This window comes from Pieris napi, chromosome 21 (genome assembly GCF_905475465.1).
Source record: "Pieris napi chromosome 21, ilPieNapi1.2, whole genome shotgun sequence".
Classification (NCBI taxonomy): domain Eukaryota; kingdom Metazoa; phylum Arthropoda; class Insecta; order Lepidoptera; family Pieridae; genus Pieris; species Pieris napi.
The window spans coordinates 10,347,119-10,370,445 of NC_062254.1; the positions used below are offsets into that span (position 1 = coordinate 10,347,119).

General features: G+C 33.5%; 1 protein-coding gene across 1 annotated transcript in view; it reads right to left on the reverse strand.

Moving 5' to 3' along the window:
* Positions 1-3,968: 3,968 nt before the first annotated feature.
* Positions 3,969-23,327, reverse strand: part of LOC125060505 (acyl-CoA:lysophosphatidylglycerol acyltransferase 1) — a 264,621-nt gene continuing 245,262 nt past the window's right edge. Inside the window, exons 5-8 of the mRNA XM_047665469.1 lie at positions 7,835-7,971; positions 6,759-6,892; positions 5,263-5,456; positions 3,969-4,400 (exon numbers count right to left, since the gene is read on the reverse strand). Of these exons, the coding sequence (XP_047521425.1) occupies positions 4,164-4,400; positions 5,263-5,456; positions 6,759-6,892; positions 7,835-7,971 (702 nt within the window). The 3' untranslated portion in view covers positions 3,969-4,163. The remainder of the gene's footprint in view (positions 4,401-5,262; positions 5,457-6,758; positions 6,893-7,834; positions 7,972-23,327) is intronic.

Consider the following 23,327-nt stretch of genomic DNA (forward strand, 5'->3'; position numbering starts at 1 on the left):
AAGTTTGTATTAGGGAATCCAACAGAATAAAACGCTCATCAAGTGACACAATGTGCTTTATTCATAGACAAGGAGCATTATTCGCAAATTATGTACAGCAAAGCCTTTCCGGGGCTTTCGATACACTTAACAAAAATACATTTCCTCTAGAAACATCGATGGCCCCAAAAGCACATTTAAACACAAATATTTCAAAGTGTAACCGACTTCATGGCAGTCAACATCAGTAAAGTGAAAAATTAGCACTTAAAATATATCTCACTCATTTATACCACTATCCCTGATTTTTCCACATTACATGACAATCATGAAAAACGAAAAACACTTTCCGATTATATACCTTTCAATTTCCTCACATTTCAGAATGGATGGCCACTTTCTGCAATATAATATAGCACAGTTTGCGACCATAAAGTTTGTAAATATTGGGACAACTTACACTTTCAAAATATAGTTACTACTTAAATAAGCATGACAAAACAGTATTCATTCAAAAATTAATCGTAAAAGACATCATTATGCTTGCTTCAAAGGTCTTAAATTAAGGTGCAATTAAGGCTCTATCATACGTACAATAATCGTTGGAAAAGGGACAAAAAACTACTAAAGTTGTTCCTATGTTAAACAAACTTAACTTCAAACATAACATTCTTATTCTAAAAAAACCCGTTAAAATAATGAAACCCCAAATGACGTAATGACATATATTAAAAAAAAAACAATTAATTATTCGTTAACTTTTACATTAACCGTGGTTTAGCCAACAGTTTAAAAAACGGCTTACGTCGGCCGTAGAGCTTTTACCAATTAACATAATGAGTAATAAAACATTAAACTAACATTAAAATTATTGTTTGTTGTTGCCCAGTTTGAAAGTTCACTTAAATTTGAAGGCACTTAGACGAAAAGGAACTTGAACGTCAATTAAAATATAAATGTTATAGACTCAGATGGTTATGGGTCCAAAATGTTTATCAAACTTAGTTCATGACTAATGTTAAAAAGTATTGACAGTGATCTATGTTGTACTGTTAGGAACAGCACAATCTTCGATTCATATAAGTTTTCCTTAGTATATCTTTAAATAAAGCTTTTTGACGGATTATTATGATCAATAACTCTATAGTGATTGTGTATGTACATTAAACATATGTGAAAAGATTGAAATAAAACCATTATTAAGTATTTACTTAGTAGGATTTCCTACATTTCTCTACATCTTTCCATATAATTCATTTCCAGTTTCATATTAACCGTAAGGTATTTCTATCAAAATCAACCAAGCGCACATTTTTCTATAGAAATAATGATTAAAAGTTATTCACAATAGTTACGAATTGTTTTTTGGTTCATTGGAAAATTGGTCCTTCGGTACGAAAGGGACATATTAAATGTACGTTTGCACGGTTGTTTGCAGGTATTTCCAATACCATAGAGTCCTCTAGAGGAAATTCAATCTGCAACAACGTCAAAGATACGCAAACACTGCAGTGTGTGCTTTAGAAGCAAAAGGCTTTTATATTAATTAAAATGGGATAGCAATTCACTGAAATTATTAAGGCTACACCATACATTAACCGTTTAACGTTATATTTGCACTTAAATTATAATGAAATGTTGACAGATTTCTTAACAATAGACAATGATTTCGACATTCGCATTATTTCTAAAGTGCAAAATCTTGATATGAACTTAAAAAAGTTTTCTATTTTTTTAATAAGCTATATACCAATTAAGCCTAGGCACTTACGGCAAATGTGTTTTGGCATTAGTTACAAAAATCACCAATTATAATTTATATTAATCTGTACACGATATGAAAAAGGAACAATTTTGTCCTATCTAGAATTTATGGTATAAACTTAACCTATATTAGCGACTTAAAAAGATACATTCGTACCGCAGTGATATTATATATGTATTGCAGTACACGCGTTAATTTTACAGGTAATTCTGTAAATTCAACATAGTATTTTATTATACCGTCCTTGCATACATGTAAATAGTTATTGGTACTTCATTAAAATGAACAAACAAAATTCCGTATCTTCCAAAATTATTAAAATAAACGATGAAAAGAAAATACAACCATAGGGAAATTAAAACAAAACTTATACATACAATTATCGGGTACCACCCTTTTATTTAAAAAAGAGCTCAAAAGATATTATAATCGTCATAATAGTTCATTTATTATTTATGTTTATTCATCTATTAATTACTATCTTTGTGATATATATTAAGGATTTATAATAAGGAAATACATATGTTTACACAAATATTTTATTATTATGAACCGCAATTATTTTCTAACAATAGCTCGTTTAAGCTTTGTTTCTCTAGAAAAATAAACCAATCTCAATGCACCAAACGACGATATGTATAATGCCATTTTGTATAAGTGTAAATTGATAATATCATTTCACAGTAAATGTGGTAAAATCAAATAGAGTGAAACGTGATCTTGGCTTGCTTTCAGTAAACTGCTGACGCAATACGAGAAGTATTGCTTTAGTTTGCTTAACTCCAGGGAATTTATTTTCAAAAAGTTTCTACGTACGTCTATACTACAAATATATGAAGCGTTGGAAATACTTTAGAAAGAGGCTAATGATGTTATTAGTATTATTCTTATTAGAAAATCCAAGAATCATCGCAAGAATTTACTATTTAGCCTCCCTTAAATATGTAATTGAACAGCTGACATATTGACCTTGACTTTTGTGGGGTGAATGACCTGAAATGTATTTCTTGACCTATTTTTTAAATATATGTTTTAATTACGCAGGCAAAATCGTTTCCAAATATTACTTGTATACAAAATAGCGATGTAAGTAGATTAAACTAAATAAGAGAGTGGTACCCAGTAAACAAAAAATAGAAAGAAACTTACAACTAAAACAACAATAAGAAAGCAAATTAATTCTAGAAGGCCTAACATATTGACTTATTGGTCACAGCACGACTTGATTACAGTATCGTAGCTCTCACTAAGCAATGAACAAACCACTAAAATAATAAGATCGGCCTCAAAAACGCGTACGCAAGTACGCAACGCGTACGCAGCAACGCTTAGCTATTATAAAATCAAATTTGAGGTCCGATTTCAAATATGACTTCATAGAATGTGAAAAAATAAAATAAGAAAATCTCACGGTTCAAAGAGTCAGCCTCAGCTTGTTATTTTTAAACCTTAAGTTACATTTGTCATAGGTAACACGAAACTTAGTCAAAGTAAACGAACTTGCACCTCACTGTACTTATTGAAACTTAAAAGGAACAAGTCATTATATATTTAAAGTGTGATAGCTGCCTTTTATAACAATTCTCCTAGAACTTAAATCATTCGTTCATTAGACATAAATTCGTCACACACACGTTAGAATTTGTTCTATAAGTTACAATTATTTTACTATTTAATTTAACATCTGCTATTTTTCTGGACTGAAAAAATAACAGTGAAATATTGAAATCACTTTGGTGATAACACGGACGCTTTGTATCCACAATTACAAATTTCAACACGGCCTTTTAGAAATGAATTCATTCTACTACAGACATAACAAAACAGTTATAGTCATATCATGACAACTAAGTTACATGTAAAACTGTTCTTCCAGTTTGACTAAGGTAAATTTAGTTTTATAATCTGTTTCGCGGAACTCATTTGTTTAGTTAGCCAGTGAGTGTTACATGCGCCATTATCTTATAAGAAAGTGAAATTAAGTTGATTTATGGCGATACAACATTTATTTCCCTAAACTATTTCTATTTGGTTCATGGTTCAATTCTGTTGTACAAAAACTAAATTTGACTAAGTCTGAAATTTAAGTTAGTGTACAACAGACTTTTATTCATTAGCATTATCTGGCGTGCGTCTTTAAATATTAAAATTGTGTGTATGTGTTTGAATATATTACGAAAATTTTCACTACAAAGTTGTATATCCATAGATCAGACACAGATTATACATTACTTTTGCAAGAAAAAATTTCAAAACCAACTAGGAACAAACACCGAGCCGTGTGGCAAGATTTATATTGCGTTGTAAAATTTAATTATAGCGTGTGTAATAGTTATAGGCTTGAATATTTATATTAATTGAGAAACTGTGAACCAATTTCAATATTTAAAGACGCAGAGTTACAAAAATCGTATAAAATTTACCAAATAAAGCTCAGTAGCGCACACAGAACCTTATATTGCATAAAGGTGGATGCCATGAAGAATAAATGCAATATGAGATATCGTACGTTGTCCTGTCTCACTGTTCGTGACACTGATGGCACGTTCCCTTTGGACGGGAACTGCCCAGTGCGGTAGAATTCTTCTAACATTTTGTCTTTTTCTATGAATCGATCGTACAACCAGTTCGTCATGGCTTCAGGGTCTGAAGGTACCTGTCGATTAAAATATTGTTAAGCTTTCAGATATTTCTTTGTGTGTGCAAGTGTAATTTAAGAGAAAATAACGTTTGTTGGTATAGCAATTATGATCACAACTTGTGCTTAAAGGTCTTGCACTCATAACGCTCAATTTTTTTAATTTTAGAATCATATGTATAATATATTGTATAATTATATCGTAAATAGCATAAAAAAGGGTGCGTGTACTAATGTACGCGCGTAAGAAGTTATACTTCTTTGGCATTATTAAAAATAGTTTTTGATTGCATGCAAATAATTGAAATGAAATGAAATGAAAGCCTTTATTTTTAACTTTTTTATATTTGTTCTCTTGTATTAGTTAAAAAAAAATAAATAAAGGCTTTCATTTCATTGCAAATAATTAATTACAATTAAATAATGAAAGACTGGAAAAGGAGTCAATAAAGTTCAGTTTACATTTGAAAAATTAAATAAATATTTTTTTATTATTATTATCGTACATTAAGTGTAACATCAATTCTATTATTATTCGAATGTTGTTTTTAAATTATGTCCAATGCCGTAGCATCTTCCGTGGGCAACTTCATGTTAATTTTGTGTCACGGTGCGCGCGCATCGTAAAATTTCACTCTTATCTAAATATTCACTCTATCTATAAATATCAATTTTTCATAACGCGCCTAAAGAAGTATAATTTCAAAAACGATACAAGATAATATATCTATGATGGGCCATTACAGATACAACTATAATATGTCAAACATGTATTAGATTTGTAGTTTGTGTGTAATGTACTATTAAAATTCTAATTAGATTTAATAGGCAACTACATACTATACTACCTACTGAATATGATTTAAGTGTTTAAAATTACCTCAGTGCTAGGATATAATCTATAATGTATATGAGTGGAGCAGGCTTCACGGAAGCCACACACCACGTCAATGAGATGGAGAGGAATACGATCTGGGTACGCGATCGTCACATCTAGGATCCACTCAATGCTGTCTCCAGAATTGGTGTCCAGAATCTTGCTATTGCTGTGCTTGCTATTGTTGACGTTGTTTTCTGAAATCGTATTCAAGTGTCCATTTATTTCATATTGAATAATTATGTAAAAAACTTGTGTCACGGTGCTTGTGGTTGCACTCCTCCGAATCAACGAGACTTAAGGAGCGAGGTAAAACAATTTTTATTTCTAGATGATCTACTAATTTTCATATAAAATATGTTCGATAAAAGGCGAACATCTATTCAAACGACACTTTTAGCTATTATTGGTTAGAAATTAATTTATGTATGTTTCATTGGTTTTAAACAGATTCAAATACTACTTCATCCAATCTCACAATTCGGAATTGAAAACGGTAACTAGCAATTAAATTATGCCATAGACAATCCATTTATTCTGGAATGATTTAAAATGTAAACAAAGATGGCGTTAAACCACAGACAAAGGAAGCGATGTGCAATCATAAATCGAAGAGTGAATAAAATGGTAAGTTGTGACGAATTTGTGTAGTAGCTAATTAGACTACTGGTTAATTATTTTTCAAATTTTTCAAAAGATAATATAATAAAAAAAACTAAACTAAATGATTAAACCCGAAAAGTATTATTTTTATATACGAATCTTATTACTAAACAATAATATTAGAAAAAGGTTTACATTATATTTTATAAAGTTTCACAGATCACAAATCATTCTCCACTCTCTAATTAATCCTAACGATGTTCCAACGGTAATAGAATATTGAAATGTCAAACTGACATTTTACTTTGAATCTGTATTTTAGCATGTCCGTTGTATAACGGTTTTGTGGATCTTTAATTTTTTTCAACGTTAAAATTCATGTTATTTTTTATTAAATCTATTAGATTGATATACTATCCAGGTTCCTAAATTATAAAACATATAAAAAGTCGCATGGTTAGTGATAAAATCGTGTTTTTTATGTAATAGGAGGCAAATGGGCAGGAGGCTCACCTGATGTTAAGTGATACCGCCGCCCACGGTCACTCACATTGCCAGAAGGCTCGCAAGTGCGTTGCCGGTCTTACAAGGATTGGTACGCTCTTCTCTTGAAGGACCCTAAGTCAAACTAGTGGGCAGCTGGTTCCATATAGTCGTGGTGCGCGGCAAAAACAGCCTTAAAAAACGCTCAGTTGTGGAACGACGGACGTCGAGGTGATACGGATGGTATTTTGTATTCTGCCTTGACGTCCCATAAAGAAACTCAGCTGCAGCCCGAACAACACAACACTCTCCATGGTAAATGCGGTCCTTGCGCTAAGGTTTGTTTCAACTTAAAATCAAACAATTAACTTGTTATATTCACTATACAATAAAGACATAAAAAATTGTGTTACCTTTCTTATTATCACTTTTAGATGTACCAGCTTGTTCCCTGTGGGGTCCAACTTCTTCCATAATCACTTTCAAAGCTCCAGCGCGAGGCAAAGATACATATTCTAGCTTAGGCAAATTGTTCTTCTCGGCGAACCTATAACAAATCCAAGTAAAATATTAGGATAATACAAATCCAGTTTCACTACTTAAGAATAAATTGAGCGTGACCGTTTTCTATTTCAGGCGAAATAACAAGTACAAAGCCTTTTCTTTTCATTGTGGTCGGGAGTAATTCTTCGAAATCTCTTGATATTGGATTTTGGCGCCAATTTCTTTGATTATTTTTCTTTATCTAGTTAGTAGTAATAGAATTACAGTGTTGGCCTAGTTGCTTCAGCGTGCGACTATTATCAAAATGCCACAAATCAACTGGTGCGCTACTAAAAAAAGCATTGTTAAAGACCTCTGGCGTAAGACTGTTAATATTTTTCTAGAATAGGGGACAAACGGGCAGGAGGCTCATCTGATGTTAAGCGATACCGCTGCTACGCCGAGCCGGACACTAAATGCCAGAAGGCTCGCGATTGCGGTGCCGGCCTTTTAAGAATTGGTACGCTTATGACAGTAGATCTCTGAGTTCTCTAGTCGACACGTGTCATTTTCAGAATTATTTATGGATTTTGCGGTGATTTTCGAAAACTAAAACGGTTTAAGATGCTTTAAAAATTTTTGTATCGCTAACAATCGAACCTATGTAAATGTTTACAGGCTTTATAGCGTGAGAGAGTATTTAGATCATAAGTTTTAACAACAATTATAAATAACTTATTATTATGAAATTATGGCATTAATATGACATTTGCATGCCTATTTTTATATGGCTGATTTGGTTTTTTTATAACTAATCAATCTGAATGTACCACTTTCTTTGCAAAGAAAATATTTATTATTATTATTATAACTACTTTTACGGGGTAAATCATTAATACATAAGGCTGATCAGCTACTTGCTCTGAACAATCATTAATAAAACAGATACAGAATCTTGTTTTGTCAATATAAAAAAAAATTGTATCAAGATAATAGAACCCCAGACCTTTGGCTAATCTCTCTCCTCTTGTGCAAGAAGCCACCCTCGGGGAACAGCACCATGAATTGTCGCCCCAAAGGTATGTAGTATTGATGAATGTGTTCTCTTAGCTCTTCAAGAGACACCTCCCGTTTCGCCTTGCCCTGGAAATATTATAAAAATTAAGTAATTACAAAAATAATTTCAGGTGAAAAGGCTACCGTAAATGACAATATCTGAATATCTCTATATATATAAAATTCTCGTGTCACAATGTTCGTTCCCATACTCCTCCGAAACGGCTCGACCGATTCTTATTTAAATTTTTATGCATATTCAGTAAGTCAGAAAATCTGTAACTATCTATTTTACAAACCCCTAAGTGATAAAGGGTGAGTGTCCACCCCAAAATTTTTATTTTTATTTTTTATAATTTCTCTTTTGTTATTATTTTTTTATTATACAACATATAAAAATACATACCACCCCTAATTCACCCCTCGATCAACCCCCATTTTTATTATTGTAGTTATTTTTATTGAACTAAAATTTTTTTCCTACAAATAATATATGTACATGGCAAAACAAACGTTTGCCGGGTCAGCTCGTATATTATATAATTGAAAAATGTTTATATTTATTTTTGGTTGGATTCCTGGCAATACTATTTTTATTAGAAGGATCTTTCCCCTTTTACGTTTACAGAATTTACAAATAAAAAAGGACGTATTGATAAATTAAAACTAATTAGCATTAACTAGATATAAAGTTAAAATTTCTATGAAACGTGTTCGGGATATTATACTAAAATTTAGATATGTGAAGACAGCATCGATCCCATACAACACCCTTATATTCTCACCCTAAAAGTAGCCGCAATATGGCAACTATTAATGTGTACGTCACGGGCCATGAACTCCGGTAATGGTTATTAGCACTCGATGAGAATGCACTTCACGACCCTTTGTACCTACGCACTCTACATCAAAAGAATTCAAGTACAACGTTATCTCAGAAATCGCCAATCGTTACAAGAATAGAGGCTTATAAAGAGTACACTAAAATTAATGTAAAATGAGAAAACATGATTCGGCTTCTATAAATTCTTTACGAATTACATTTTGAAAGAAAGAAAAAATTCTCTTTCTTTTTTATTTTCTAATTCTCTTTTAATAATATAGATTATAGTAAAAATACCAACTCCTCTGTACAGATTGCCGTTGTTGTAACGAAATTTCATATAAAATACATGTTATATCTGTCGACAGCAGTATTGGCCTAAAGGCGTGCAACACTCATCCCTGAGGTCGTAGGTACGATCCCCGGCTGAGTATCTTTCTATATGTGCATTTAATATTCGAACGGTGGAGGAAAACATCGTGAGGAAACCGTCTTGCCTTAGATCCAAAAAGTCGACGGTGTGTGTCAGGCACAGGAGACTGATTACCTACGTATAGAATATGTATCTACTTATGTAGTCATTTTACAGTTGAGTTGGACATTCTCTTCAAACCCTTTGTATAAACTAATTAACACTTAATATGTTTAAGTTTTTTCCAAATGCTTCGCAACCAAATAGTTAGAAATTTTCCAATAATTATTAAACGCTTCATTCAAAAAACATTTTTCTTTACCCATCTGCAATCAGCCTCTTGGCTTTTATCAAATTTTATGATATGATTTTGAGGCAATTAGAGAATGCAAATCTAATAATTTGTTTTCCCTACGTAACTCGCAAACTATCAATCGTGGGCAAGTCTCGCCCTTTTCAGTCATCCGAAACACGCAGTCCGCCGTTTCCAAGAGACCCGAAGGGGGTTGACGTGTTGCTGAAGGTTCCTTTTGTATTATTAGATTGATCCTTTAATGCTCGACAGTGGTAATTGCCAAATATTCAAGCATTAAAAACATTAACGCAAAAAACAAATGAATAAAGGGGCGTAATATACACAAAATTCCATGTATTAGTGTTTATTTGATTATAGTTGCCCCAAAATGTACGTATAATTTACGAGTATAGTTGCCGCACTGTTGCCCTTTTGCCGTTTTATATTCAAGGGTTCGTAATAAAGGTATAGAATCTCACAACGTTTCACGACAAAGATAATATTTTTTATATACATTTGTTAATTTCTTTATATACCGGCTACGCATTTTAGCGACGTGGGTAGGGAGTGTGGGCACCTATAGATCATAGTGTCCCCTTTTTTCAAAACTATTATGTTATAACATGTCATTGATATACAAGTATTATAGAAAATTTCTTTAAGAGACTTCAGCAATCGTACAACGATATAAATGTTATCACGTTTAGAAACGTTAAATATATTTAATTTTGTTTTATTTAGCGATTACGATTATTAAAACCTAACTTTATTTCACATCAAAGATTTCAAGGCTTGTCAAATACTACTAGTTGGTTCTATCTATCGATATATATCAATGTAATCCTAGAGAGTACAGGTGAACACAATCAAGCTTGGGCGCTGCGCAAACTTGCATCTAACACAATTTGGCTATACTAATTGTAGAGGCAAACTTCGTGCAGCGAGAAATCATATTACCGCATACCGTCATATTGTCTGACTAGCTGTGCTCGCGTTAATTCAGTCGTAGCGTGATGTTATGCCTTAATAAACTAACCAACGGGATTGATTACCCAGATGTTGACAGGTCACGGTGGATTCTTGTGGTATTTACAGGTTGAGGGTTAGACAAAGTGCTGCCTGTACTTGTAGCAATACAGCTGAAGAGACGGTGTTACATGTTCTGACCGACTGTCCAATGTATGGATACGACAGGTACAACACTAAACAGAGACGAATTTAAAAGAAATAATGTTCAACAATAAGATGGATCTTTCTGGAATTTTCTGTAAATGTTATACAAAAAGTTGTTAAAAGAAATAGGTAGTAGTGCTTAATCATCTGGGTTACCAATACCATTTACTTAAGTTGTACCATACGTAAGTTATTTAAAACCTCCAATGACAACATAGTAGGAGAATTAGCTAGAAAATATATTATAAAAAATATATAGACTACCCAGCAATTTTCAATTCGAATACGTAGTACCTCGCGCGAATGAAACAAACTTGGGGAAGTTCTCAAAAGGAAATAATTTTTGCTGGCTTGCAAGGTTTATACTTTGGTATTATTGGTTATAATGTCTATATTTGATTAAGGTTTAAAATCGGTGCAGTAAAATACATTTACTGTCATATGGAACTATAACATAGGATCAGTAAAAGTGTATTTTAAACTTATGATGTGTATTAAAACACGACTTTTGTGTTGTGTTAAAGATAAAATATACTTGAAATTTTTTTAGACATTAAAAAGAGTAGCGGAGAGTTGATTGCCAGTTCTTCTCTTCCGTTCTACGCTCTTGATTTGAGAACTGGCAGTAAATGTAAAATTAGAAGCATTTAATGTATATTTATTTTTTGACGTTCATAAGTGTACATTGTGCTATGTGAATAAATTATTTTTGACTTTGACAGCTCAGCCGGAATGGGCGTTTTCCCGCGACTAGCACAAGGGCGTCTCCTGCGAGACTCGGACCTCGGCTTGGGCTGTCGCGAGGTGGTCAACTGCCTGAAGAGCAGGACGAAAGCTCATTGGAGTGAGCGAAGTACGAATTAAAGGTCCACGCCTTCCCCGGTAAAGGCGTTTTTTTACTCTAATCTTCTTTAGCTTAATTAATGACAATGAAATGTAAATTAGTTATATAAAAACTGGCTTTGGTCCGCGTGGATTTCGTCTGTTAAGCATGATTTTTTGCAAACTCTTCAACAATAATGTAATATTTCAGTAAATTTGCATAAAGTCATAACGAATTATACTCCTAACCTTCAGGAATAATTAAAACCGTCCAAAATCCTTTTTCATTTTATTGCATTTATACAGACACGGCCTTAGTTCTATAATATATAAGCATATAGTATAACAAAATGGTCATATCAGCAAATTGGTCGATTATTAGGTTTTAAAAGCCCATTGTAGGATACATCTCCAAGTGAGAGGTCATTGAACCCGTGGGAACAATGGCAGGAAGATCGATTGCTTTCACAAGTTTTTCAAACTTCCACCGCGTTTCAAGGTAAGTGGTAAGTAATAAAGGTTGTTTCGGTCTCGGAACATTGTTAAAGAAATTGGCTAAAACCTAGAATCATTATTTATTTTTTAGACAATTTGTTTTGTTTTTTTTTTTATGATACAGCATAGAAAAATACATACAACCCTAATTTTCACCCCTCTACCATCAACCCTATTTTTTATTATTCTAGATAGTTAATTTGATTGAACTAAAAAAAATTTCCTAGAAATAATACCTATACATGCCAAAACGACGTTTGCCGGGTCAGCTAGTAACTATATATATAACGATTTTATTTATTTATTTAACAAATTAGCTACCGTGATAGATCACTCCAATGCGGTATTAAAAAAACACAACATCGAACAGAATTAGATTAATATTAACAAAAAGTCTAAATATCTCCAACAATATCGGAACTGAGATAAAGTACGAGTATACCTTTTGTCAGTTCACTCGACATATTATATACGTACTATTCACAAAAAGTGTATGTATTTTCAAAATCACAAGTTGAGATTAATTAGGCAGAGTTGTTAGCAATAACGTTCTATTGGATCTTGAGAGATTTCTCCGCACGACGGTTTAGCGAGGGGGCTGATGGCTGGGCATGCGTCGTACTCGTGGTGGGTTCTTCTTGTGATCGAACTTACATCCGATATATATGTTTGCGCGTTTTTACTATAATTAAAGTGCGTGAGCCTACTGCTGGCAATAGTGTACCACAAAGAACGGTCCGATGGCCCGTCGATACACCATTTTATTCTAAAATGGTATCCTGAGTACATACCTCGTTTCGGCATATCCTTAACGATAAGAAAGGCACACAATTGTCAGTCGTAAGAAAAGAATAAGTAAAAAGAAGGAAAAGAAAGTCGTAAATGGAGAAATTATATTAGTTTGGGAACTGTTGGTCAGACTGATAACCCACTGATACCTTGTCTTACAATGGTTCACAAAACGCACAAAATACTTACTCAAAAATTATAAAATTGAGGACAAAACTATTTACGTACTAACAAATTTAATTGGCAAAAAAGTAATAAAGAAAAACGCACGGTACAATCCGAGTAACAAAGCAGTAAGTGAATCAAAAATGTGACGATCGGCCGAGATAAAATATTTTAGATTACCCTCATCAAAATGTATTAAACTAAAATTATCTATTTCGAACACCATATGGCTACAATTTGCTCTGAAAACTTAGACCTATATCAATAATTGATATATTGATGGAAATAACTAACTTAATAAGCATTCAAATCACATACATTGAACCAAAACCACTGGAGATTTATTTATAGGTTTAGAAAGCCTAGAAATGTATTTTATTGTGCCGCAAGTCAACAAGGGCCAATGAAACAAGATTACTTGATTACGGGGTCAAGCCTATTTGCCAACTTGATTGTATGATTTCTTTTAACTGCTTTTGGAAATAAGAAGCCCCGATACAAAAGGTCATTGTACTCTAGTTAAACTAACGTTCTGGCCCTTTTTAGTTCTGTACCGCTTCGCTACACTAAACGTTTTTAAAATGCTTTGTAGCAGTGACTGACGTTCACACGTTCGTACGATGACGGAAACAGTAAGAAAACCGTGTCTTAGACCCAAGTCAACAGCGTGTGTCAGGCACAGCCTAATCACCTCGTTGTCTCGTAAAATTATCACGAAACAAATATAGAAATCTGAGATTAGGACCAAGGGTTGTTGTGCCACTGGTTTGCTATAAACATAAAGAAACGGAAATATTCAGTTAAAAAAGAACAATACAAAATATATGTATTATATAACAATTATTATTCAAATAAATATAACAAAAATAGTTTGTCAGGCAAACAAAAAGCAGGTTTTGCTGTTAACGAAAGGTTTTTTAATAACATTTTAATATAATATTTGGTTATGTTTAAATATATTTCTTTAGTAACGAAATTTAACACAACATGTTACACGGTGTAAACATCATGTTAATTAAGTTAACGAACCAAAAATAAACAAACAAGCGACGTGGAACACGTCCGGTCTGCACGAGTGCCGATATGCAAATGAGAGGCATCGGATGCGCACGCGCTTCATTCATGTTTTATTGGACAACGCATTGTATATAGAGTATTTTCTTAGTATGAGTTATGTAGATGTCCCGTGCCAAATGTGTGTCAATTGCGGTTAAGCAAGCTACAAACTCAACACTACCTCTTGTGTATCAACTCAAGTGATTTTAATAAAATTTTAAATGTGTTGTAACAAATTTATTTATTTACTTATAAAAGCTTGCTAACGCTCGGCACATTGGTACAAGGAAAATGAAATACAATATTTAATGTGACAAGCACAAGCACCTTTGTTATAGGCAGACACAACGAACACTATAGATAAAAAAATAACCAAAAAAAAATTATAAAACTAAAAAACAATGGATATCTCCGTGTACAAAAAACGCGTCTAAAGCCCCAAAGTGCGAAACAAGTGTGAAGAAGCGCACCTGCGCCGGAAGTACGGTCGACCGATGCGCACGCGTCGTTCCGGTTTATGAATCGTTACAAATGCCACGTGGCAAAAACATTGTTGATTAAATATTCATACATTGGTAGTGAATCAAATCATTTTGTTTTTGTGTACTTATTTTATTTCCTCGTGTATTATAACTTTTCCGAACTTTTTCCTATATTTTGCTATAAAATACGTTTTTTAATAAGAGATGCCTAGTTTAAGTAGTTTGTTTCATGGTGTAATATGTAACCAATTTTTTTTGGTGTGGCAAATATTAGGAGGGCTAATAAGTTTGTAGGCTAATGTAAAACAATTTTATTTGATATCATTTTTATAGTACGATTTGTCTTTAGCCTCAAAATAGCCTCAGTTTCGGCGATTACCTCGTCTTCAGCGCAAAATTTAATATTTTTGTCAAATCACAACGTACAATTGTAGCTAGAAAATATCACTCTTTTTTGACAGTAATAAACAGGCGCGTCAGGCATAGAAGTCTGATCGCCAACATTTGTTTTTCTGACGCGCCTTATACATATTATTATATACACACGAGTATTAAACCTTCATAATATCCAAACAAATTCCGGGTAGAGATAGCGAAAAAATAACCGCCGCCCTGATGGGAAAATTCCGGGATCAGACGCAGGAAATGAAGAGAAGTTTCTCTCCAATTGCCCTGGACGAACTTTGGCCCTGGGAAATTAACTCGCACTTTCGGGATAATCTTTATTTATCTTCGTGTCGTGTAATTAAGTTTTTTGAAGCGATCCCCTCTCGATGCTGTATTATTGGATCAAAGTTTTCTCCACTCGGTAATTTCGAGCTGCCCGTCGTGACTCGTGATTTCTTATTCTTTGAAAGTGAGTTATAGTGGCATATAGTTTTGTAAACTAAACGTTTAGTTGTGATAAAGCCACCATCACAACTAAACCCATTGTGATGGTGGCTTTATCACCACTATAGACCCATTTAAATAAATCAGTCACGCTACACCCTTTTTAGGTCTGGACCTCAGATTTTTATATCTGTTTCATGATCGTTTGTCAATCTAATAGGCGAGTAGGTGATCAGCCGCCTGACACACGCCGTCGACTTTTTGGATCTACGGCAAGCTGGTTTTCTCACGATGTTTTCCTTTACCGTTCGAGCAATGTTAAATTCGCATATAGACAGAAAGTCTATTGGTGCCGGGGATCGAACCTACGACCTCAGGGACGAGAGTCACACGTTAAAGCCACTAGGCCAACACCGCTTTTACATTCTATACCCATTTATTCGCTGTAATTATTTTACTAAAACTTTTTTAATTCATAATTGAAAAAAGCAATAACAATAACATAAGTAGTATATAACATAAATATACATAAAAAGGCTTTTGTGTTAATCATAATGTGTGCTGAACGGAAGGCTGCTTAGGTGTGTTAAACAAAGGTTTTCACTCCAACGATTATCAATAGCCTTTGCGTTAACTAATGTATATTATAGTGTGAATATATACATAAAAGATAAAATAGGTGATAACGATGATTGCATTTAAACTCGACGTTTTGAGTACGCTTCAGAATTCATAGTCAGCAAGACTGTAATAGTGGCGCTACAACCTTTTTAGATCTGGGCCTTATGTTTCTGTATTATGCTTATTTGTCAATCTAATAGACAAGTAGGTGATCAGCCTCCTGTGACACGCCGTCGCCTCTTTGGGTTTAAGGCAAGCCGGTTTCCTTACGATTTTTTCCTTCACCGTTCGAGCGGATGTTAAATGCGCACAGAGACAGTAAGTCCATTGGTGCACAGCCGGCATCGAACCTACGACCTCAGGGATGAGAGCGGCACGCTGACGCCTCTAAGCTTACACTGCTGTCGACACATATTATAACATATAGTATGAATTACTGTAATTTTGTTACATCAACGGCCATTTATTTATTAATTTTTGTCGTCTCAAAGGTTCAGGTATGGTCGCTTATAAATACATTATGAAACATTTTGTTTCATTCATTCTAACTAATAATTAATATCTAATATTTAAGGGAGACTTCTCAAAACGTTATTAATAAAATTACTGATTCAACTCATGTTGCTAAGTCTACCAATATAGTAGGTACTATATATACCTACTACATACTAAATATATATGTACTGTATTTAAAGAACCTAGAAGCTAGAACTTTTTACTTAAAATGTGGCGTCTTTATAATTAAAAAAAATCTTATGCCTGCGGTAAATTTTTGAGTCCAGGCACAACAAGTTTCCTCACTATGTTTATATGTACAAGCTTTAATTAAACATTGAGAGAAAAGTCTTTAATATATACCAAACTTATAAACACACCCCAAACGTACACTTCAATCTTAAAATATAATTTTAACACTACCTTTTGAATGAATATTGCTAAACCTCTCTTGGGAAATAACACAAAACTAGACACCTCCGCGGACCAATAACAGAATAGACGACTGTATCTTAACTAGTCCCTGACTTTACTTATAGTATTGATCCTCTACCTTATTTGTTCAATGTTTAGCATGTTTAACCTTAGATAATGAGGGTAAAAATACTAAATTAAAACCAAAACATGTACTATATTGATACATTATTACAATCAGTATCAAGCACAAGTAGCATGAGGTAGAAAACAATTTTTTTTAAATTAATGATTACCTAATTTCAATATATTTTTTTTGTTTTTGTTACAGGAAGCAAACGGACAGGAGGCTCACCTGATGTTAAGTCATACCGCCCATGGACACTCCCACTGCCAGAAGGCTTCAGTGGGCAGCTGTTTCCACATATAGGTGGTGCGCGGCAGAAATTGCCTTAAAAAACGCTCAGTTGTGGAACGACGGACGTCAAGGTGATACGTATGATATTTGTATTCTACCTTGACGACCGATGATGAAACTCAGCTGCAGGTATTAATCCGTTTAGTTATATCTAAATTCAGTATATAAGTTAAATATAACATTAATTAGTTAACTAATACCATAAAAATTATTATAAGATTTTAATAAAAAAATATTGTAGTGATTTACAACCTTATCGTCAGAGTAATTTTTACTTAAAAGGATTCCCAAATTTGACACATTTTAATACATATATATAAAATCTATATATATAAAAATGAAACCCGTTTTCCGTTGTCACGACATAACATGAAAACGGCTTGACCGATTTGTCTGATTCTTTTTTTATAATATTCCTAGAAGTACGAGGATGGTTCTTACGGAGAGAAAAAATAAAAAAATTGAGTGAAAAAGTCTAAAAACAACACTTTTCCATATTCCCATACAAAATATTTGTAATAATATTTAAAGGCAATTTGAACTTTAATACCATATCATAAAGTTCAAGTGTTAGTGGAGGGGGTTCCGGGAAGGTAAATTTTAATTTTTTGACATAATGTATTTGTTGTCTTATCAACTTTCTTTTTTTTTATCTTACTAGCTAGAACGGTTTCCCGAATAGCAGAATAAGTATTAAAAAAAAATAAAGAATCGACTGTTAGGCGGTACGATATTCGCCAGGTCAGCTAGTAATGAATACAAAATGTTAACAACACACAACACAACTATATAAGTTAGCAAATTTCTCGACTACAACCACATTTCTAATATATTATTCTAAATAAAGTATTTAAATATAAACATTAAACACCACATCTTTTTGACATATATGTCCCGTTCGTAAATTAATTGGCAATTACCATTTATCAATATCGTCCAACATTGAGAGCGAAGTAATTATCAATGAAGTAGGCTTTACAGGCATCAATTATAATAATTGACAACTTTGTATTAATCAAGCTATTGGAGAACCGCAATGGGGAGGGTCAAACAGACCGACAGGGCTTATACATATATGTCTATACGTTTATAGTTTTTGATACAGATACCAAATCAATGGTTAAATTTATTAATATATATAAATTTATTAAAAGACTCGCATCTGCATTCTCTCTGTTCTGCTTCTTCTTTTATTTTTATGTTCTTACTAGAATAAATGTGTGCAATCGCTATAACGTATAGTGAGACTAAACAGGGGGCAAACGGACAGAAGTCTCATCTGATGTTAGGTGGTATCGCCCATGGACACTCACATTGCCAGAAGGCTCTCAAGTGCGTTGCCAGCCTTTTAAGAATTTGTACGCTCTTTTTTTGAAGAACCTTTTTGTTTAAGAATAATTTAAATTAACTATTAATGTCCTAATCCTTGTATCTTTCTTCTTTATAATAGCTACTAGTACGTTTGTCGTTCTACGAATTTATAAATTTTGCGCTGTCATGTTTTGTTTTGCTTTGCTTTATATTTTTTTTTATAAACGAAATTTTTGTGGATCCAATGTATTTATTTTTTAACTTTTATTATTGTATCTCTATACATCTCTATGTATCTGTTTTGTTGCCCAAATAAATAAATTAATAAAATAACACTAAATGGAATTGTTTCGGAAATTGCCATGCCATTAATCTATTTCTTCTCGTTCACGGTGATATGAGAAATGGCAATACATGTAAGTTACCTTAATGAAATATATTTTTCTTTGACTCATCAAAGTACCGTTCACAAACGATCCATGACATACTTTTTTCTGTTTCAGGGTTATTAAACGAATAACTCCACAAGGTTCCAGGTCTCATACTTTAAACATATTAATAAAATAAAGTGTTCGCCTCTGTCACATCTAGTATTAATAAGCTCCCCGCAGTTTCCGGCCCAATAATTGTGAGCGATAATTTAACTTCGAATAGATGATTGCCAAGTTTTCGAACAAACCACGCTCGGAGAGGCTCCCGAAGCGTAAAGTACTGAAAGTTCACGTTTAATCGAATTAGAATGTCATAATTTGCTGTTTGAGTTTGAATCCAAACTTATTTAATAACTATCTCGTGGTCGCGGCTTTCTTCTTTGGATAAAGGGGTTTGTACCCAAAGTAACTTCTGTTAATTATAATTATTTATTTCAAACTTAAAATAACTATATATTCATATAGGTAAGCAAGTACACTTATTAACGTCAGAAAAGAAGTTAAATTAATTGTAAATTTACATTTACTACCAGTTCGCAAGTCGAGGGCGTAGAGCGGACAAGAAGAACTATAAAGAAACTTTCCGCCACTCTTTTTAATGGCTAAGTATTGAGTCATACAAATTGTTTGCACTGGAGCAAATCAATCCCAAGGTTTAGGATCATTTAAATATTCGTCAAATTATAAAAAGCTTTATTGATTAATTTACGGTTAACGAGGGCTTGTCATTTGTTATATTACCTATATACTATGGAATCGACTCCCGATGGAATACAACCTTTTATTGCCTAAAGAAAGAGTATACTCCTTCCTCAAAGCCAACACACCCAATAAAATATAGCCATGGGCTGTGATGGCCCTTTTACGCGACCCGTAGACTCAATAAAAAAAAAACAACGGTTATCAAACTCTAAGCAGTTTTAAATAGAAGGTTTAAATAAGTTAGTAATTCCTTTTTGGGAAAAGGGATACTCTTCTTTAATTAAATCCCAGAGGCTCTTTTATCTCTGCTTTTTAATAAAATTAAGAATGTATTAAAGAAGAACTGTGTAAAAAGGCTTACTATAAAATTAAAGATTATCTACTTTTAATTAATTTGCGATATTTGTTTTAATATAAGTGTTGTTTGATGATTTGATATTTTAAAAGAGTACCGAGAGTTTTTTACGCCTGCTTTTTCTCTCGGCCTACACCCTCTGTCTTCTTTGCCGATGAGTGGGGATTAATAATTTAATGACGTGGAAGTGATAAAATATGTTATTAACACAAGATACACGATCTTGTGTTAATAACATATTTTATTTTTAATTTTTTACTCAGCGCTAAGTGTAAGTTATAAATAATACAAGACTAGAAGAAAAGATAGATTCATTGTACTGATCCAGCTTGCTCAGGTCCTGACCTTCTTCTAGAGGTGAATAGAGTCTGCGCGAAGAGTGGCGGCGTGGCGGTTGAAAAATCACATACTTTTAATTTTTTCAAGAAATCTAACTAAAATGATGTAACAGTACCACCACAGTACCAACATAACAAAAGAAAAAGATTATTATCATTTCTGCTAAGATTTATATTAGTAAAGGCCGGCAACACACTCGCAACTGGAAAGCGGTATCACTTAACATCAGGTAACCCTCCTTCCCGTTCTATAAAAAAATACATCTGTTCCATTCATAAAAAAACAACCATTAATTCTATCAAACTCATAACCTCTAAACACCCTAAGTATTGATAGTATTATAAAGAAATCGGAAGCCGGATAGAGTAACCGGATACGGAAGTCCTCTAAGTGACATAATTGTGTCAAGCTACACGCACGATACGTTGTCAACCTTAGCGAAATTAAATATGCGGCCCATATAGTTATAAATACATTTTTCTTCGCTATATTTTTTGTATACATTTATTTAGATGTTTTAATATAACACTGGGCAAACGGACAGGAGACTCACCTGATGTTAAGTGATACCGTAGCCCATGGACACTCTCAATACCAGAGGGCTCGCGAGTGCGTTGCCGGCATTTTAAGAAATGGTACGCTCTTTACCTAAGTCGAATTGTTTCGGAAATACTTTAGTGGGCAGCTGGTTCCACATATTGGAATAATAACAATAACTTCAATTATACCGAAGTTTTTAGAAGCGATTCAAGAATAATTTCTGAAAGTAATTAAAAGTATAAGTTATTACTTATAACGATTATTGATTGTTATAAAGAGAGAATCTAAGTTGTTTTAAAGTTAGATGTTTTTACGTTCATAAACTTAAAAGTAAAACATAATATTTTTTGGTGTTTACTATCACAATAAACTCATACACCTAATTAAAAGCCGACAACGCACTCGTGATCCCTCTGGCATTGAGCGTCCATGTGGGCGGTATCACGAGCCTATATGAGCCTCCGTTTGCCCCATACAATAAGTCAAAGACATGCCGGTTTCCTCACGAAGTGTTTTTAAATCAGACAGAAAATCCATTGGTAAACAATTAAACAAAATTAATAATTATGTAAGTTTCGTCTTATTTCGTTGTTCACCAATGGAGGGAGAGGAGGAGAAAGCGGAAAATTATTTTCTCTGGTTAACAAAGTTTACGACCAAGCTTCACAAGAGGCAGTTGATAAAATTATCGAAGCAAAACAGATTATACTGTCAGTACAAACATCGATCGGTAGGGATAGCATACAACTTGATCTATATATATAAAAATGATCCCGTTTTCCGTTGTCACGACATAACATGAAAACGACTTGACCGATTTGGCCAATTCTTTTTTTATAATATTCTTTGAAGTACGAGGATGGTTCTTACGAAGAGAAAAATTAAAAAAATTGAGTGAAAAAGTCTAAAAACAACACTTTTCTATATTCCCATACATAATATTCGTAATAATATTTAAATAATACCATATCATAAAGTTCAAGTATTAGTGGAGGGGTTCCGGGAAGGTAAATTTTTTTTTTGACATAATGTATTTGTTGTCTTATCAACTTTCTTTTTTTTATCTTACTAGCTAGACCGGTGTCCCGAATAGCAGAAAAAGTATTTAAAAAAAATAAAGAATCGACTGTTAGGCGGTACGATGTTCGCCAGGCCAGCTAGTTATTTATAAAAAATAAATCAGTGGCGCTACAACCTTTTTAGGTCTTGTCCTCAGATTTCTGAATCTGTTTCATGATCATTTTTAAATCTAAAAGGCAAGTAGGTGTACAGGCTCCAGTGCCTGACACGCCGTCGACTATTTGGGTCTAAGACATGTCGGTTTCCTCACGATGTTTTCCTTCACTGTCCGAGCAAATTTTAAAATGCGCACATAGAAAGAAAGTCCATTGATGCACAGCCGGGGATCGAACCTACGACCTCAGGTATTCAGGTAATTAGATTATTCATTTATACACAAAAATACGTACACTGTAAAGTACTAAGCCAATCCGATAATGTCAAAATATATAATACATAAGATATCTTTACTGTGGACTCTGCGAACATATAAAGATGTCGATAGTGTCGGAGGCAGCATTCAGTAAGTGCAACGTCTTTGTTAACGGGGGTCTGTGCAACATTCTGGTCCTTGGTATCGCAAACAACCGTGGCTCTTGCTGTATGTTGCGTGTGTAACACACATATATATCCCCTATACATAGACTTGGGGAACACTTGGGTTATTCACCAACCCCAAGACTAAGTAGCTAGCAGTGCAACTGTAAGTAATTTTGATTGAGTATAAGACTTTAAGAGGTCTTTTCGTTTGAAGTGCCAAATCATATGCGGCGGTGAATGCGTGATGAGTATATATTATTCAACAATTTACCGAAAACAAAATCCAAAACAGCAGATTTTGTTTATAGTTATTACGTATTTTATATTTAACTAGCTGACCCGGCAAACGTTTGTATTGCCATGTACATAAATTATTTCTAGGAAACATTTCGTTCTTAGTAGTAATAAAAATAACTATCTACAATGTAGTGATGTAGTAATGTACTAACGAGTATGGGAACGAACATTGTGACCCGAGAATTTTATATATATATATAGATTTAATAATAAACTGTCATCTCGAAAGCAGAGATGCTTCAGAACATGGTTAGTAGACAGTAGACACCACAAGCATTCTGGAGCTTTTGAAATCTCATAATCACTTATAAAGTCCGTGATTCCCAAATGGGGCAACGTCCCTGCTTTTTTAACCACTTGTATAGCACACTATCGAAATTATATAAATCTGAAAGCACAGCTGTATTGCGGTCGTACGATCTCAGAATCGCAAGCTTAACAGGACAACTTTGACCGATCATTCTGTCGGTATACGAGATACTGTATTCTAGAAATAGCTGACTGTACACAAAACCGCGAGTTACGTGCCGATATCATGTCCGTAACCGGCGACCGCGGCTCGAAATTACGCGAATAAT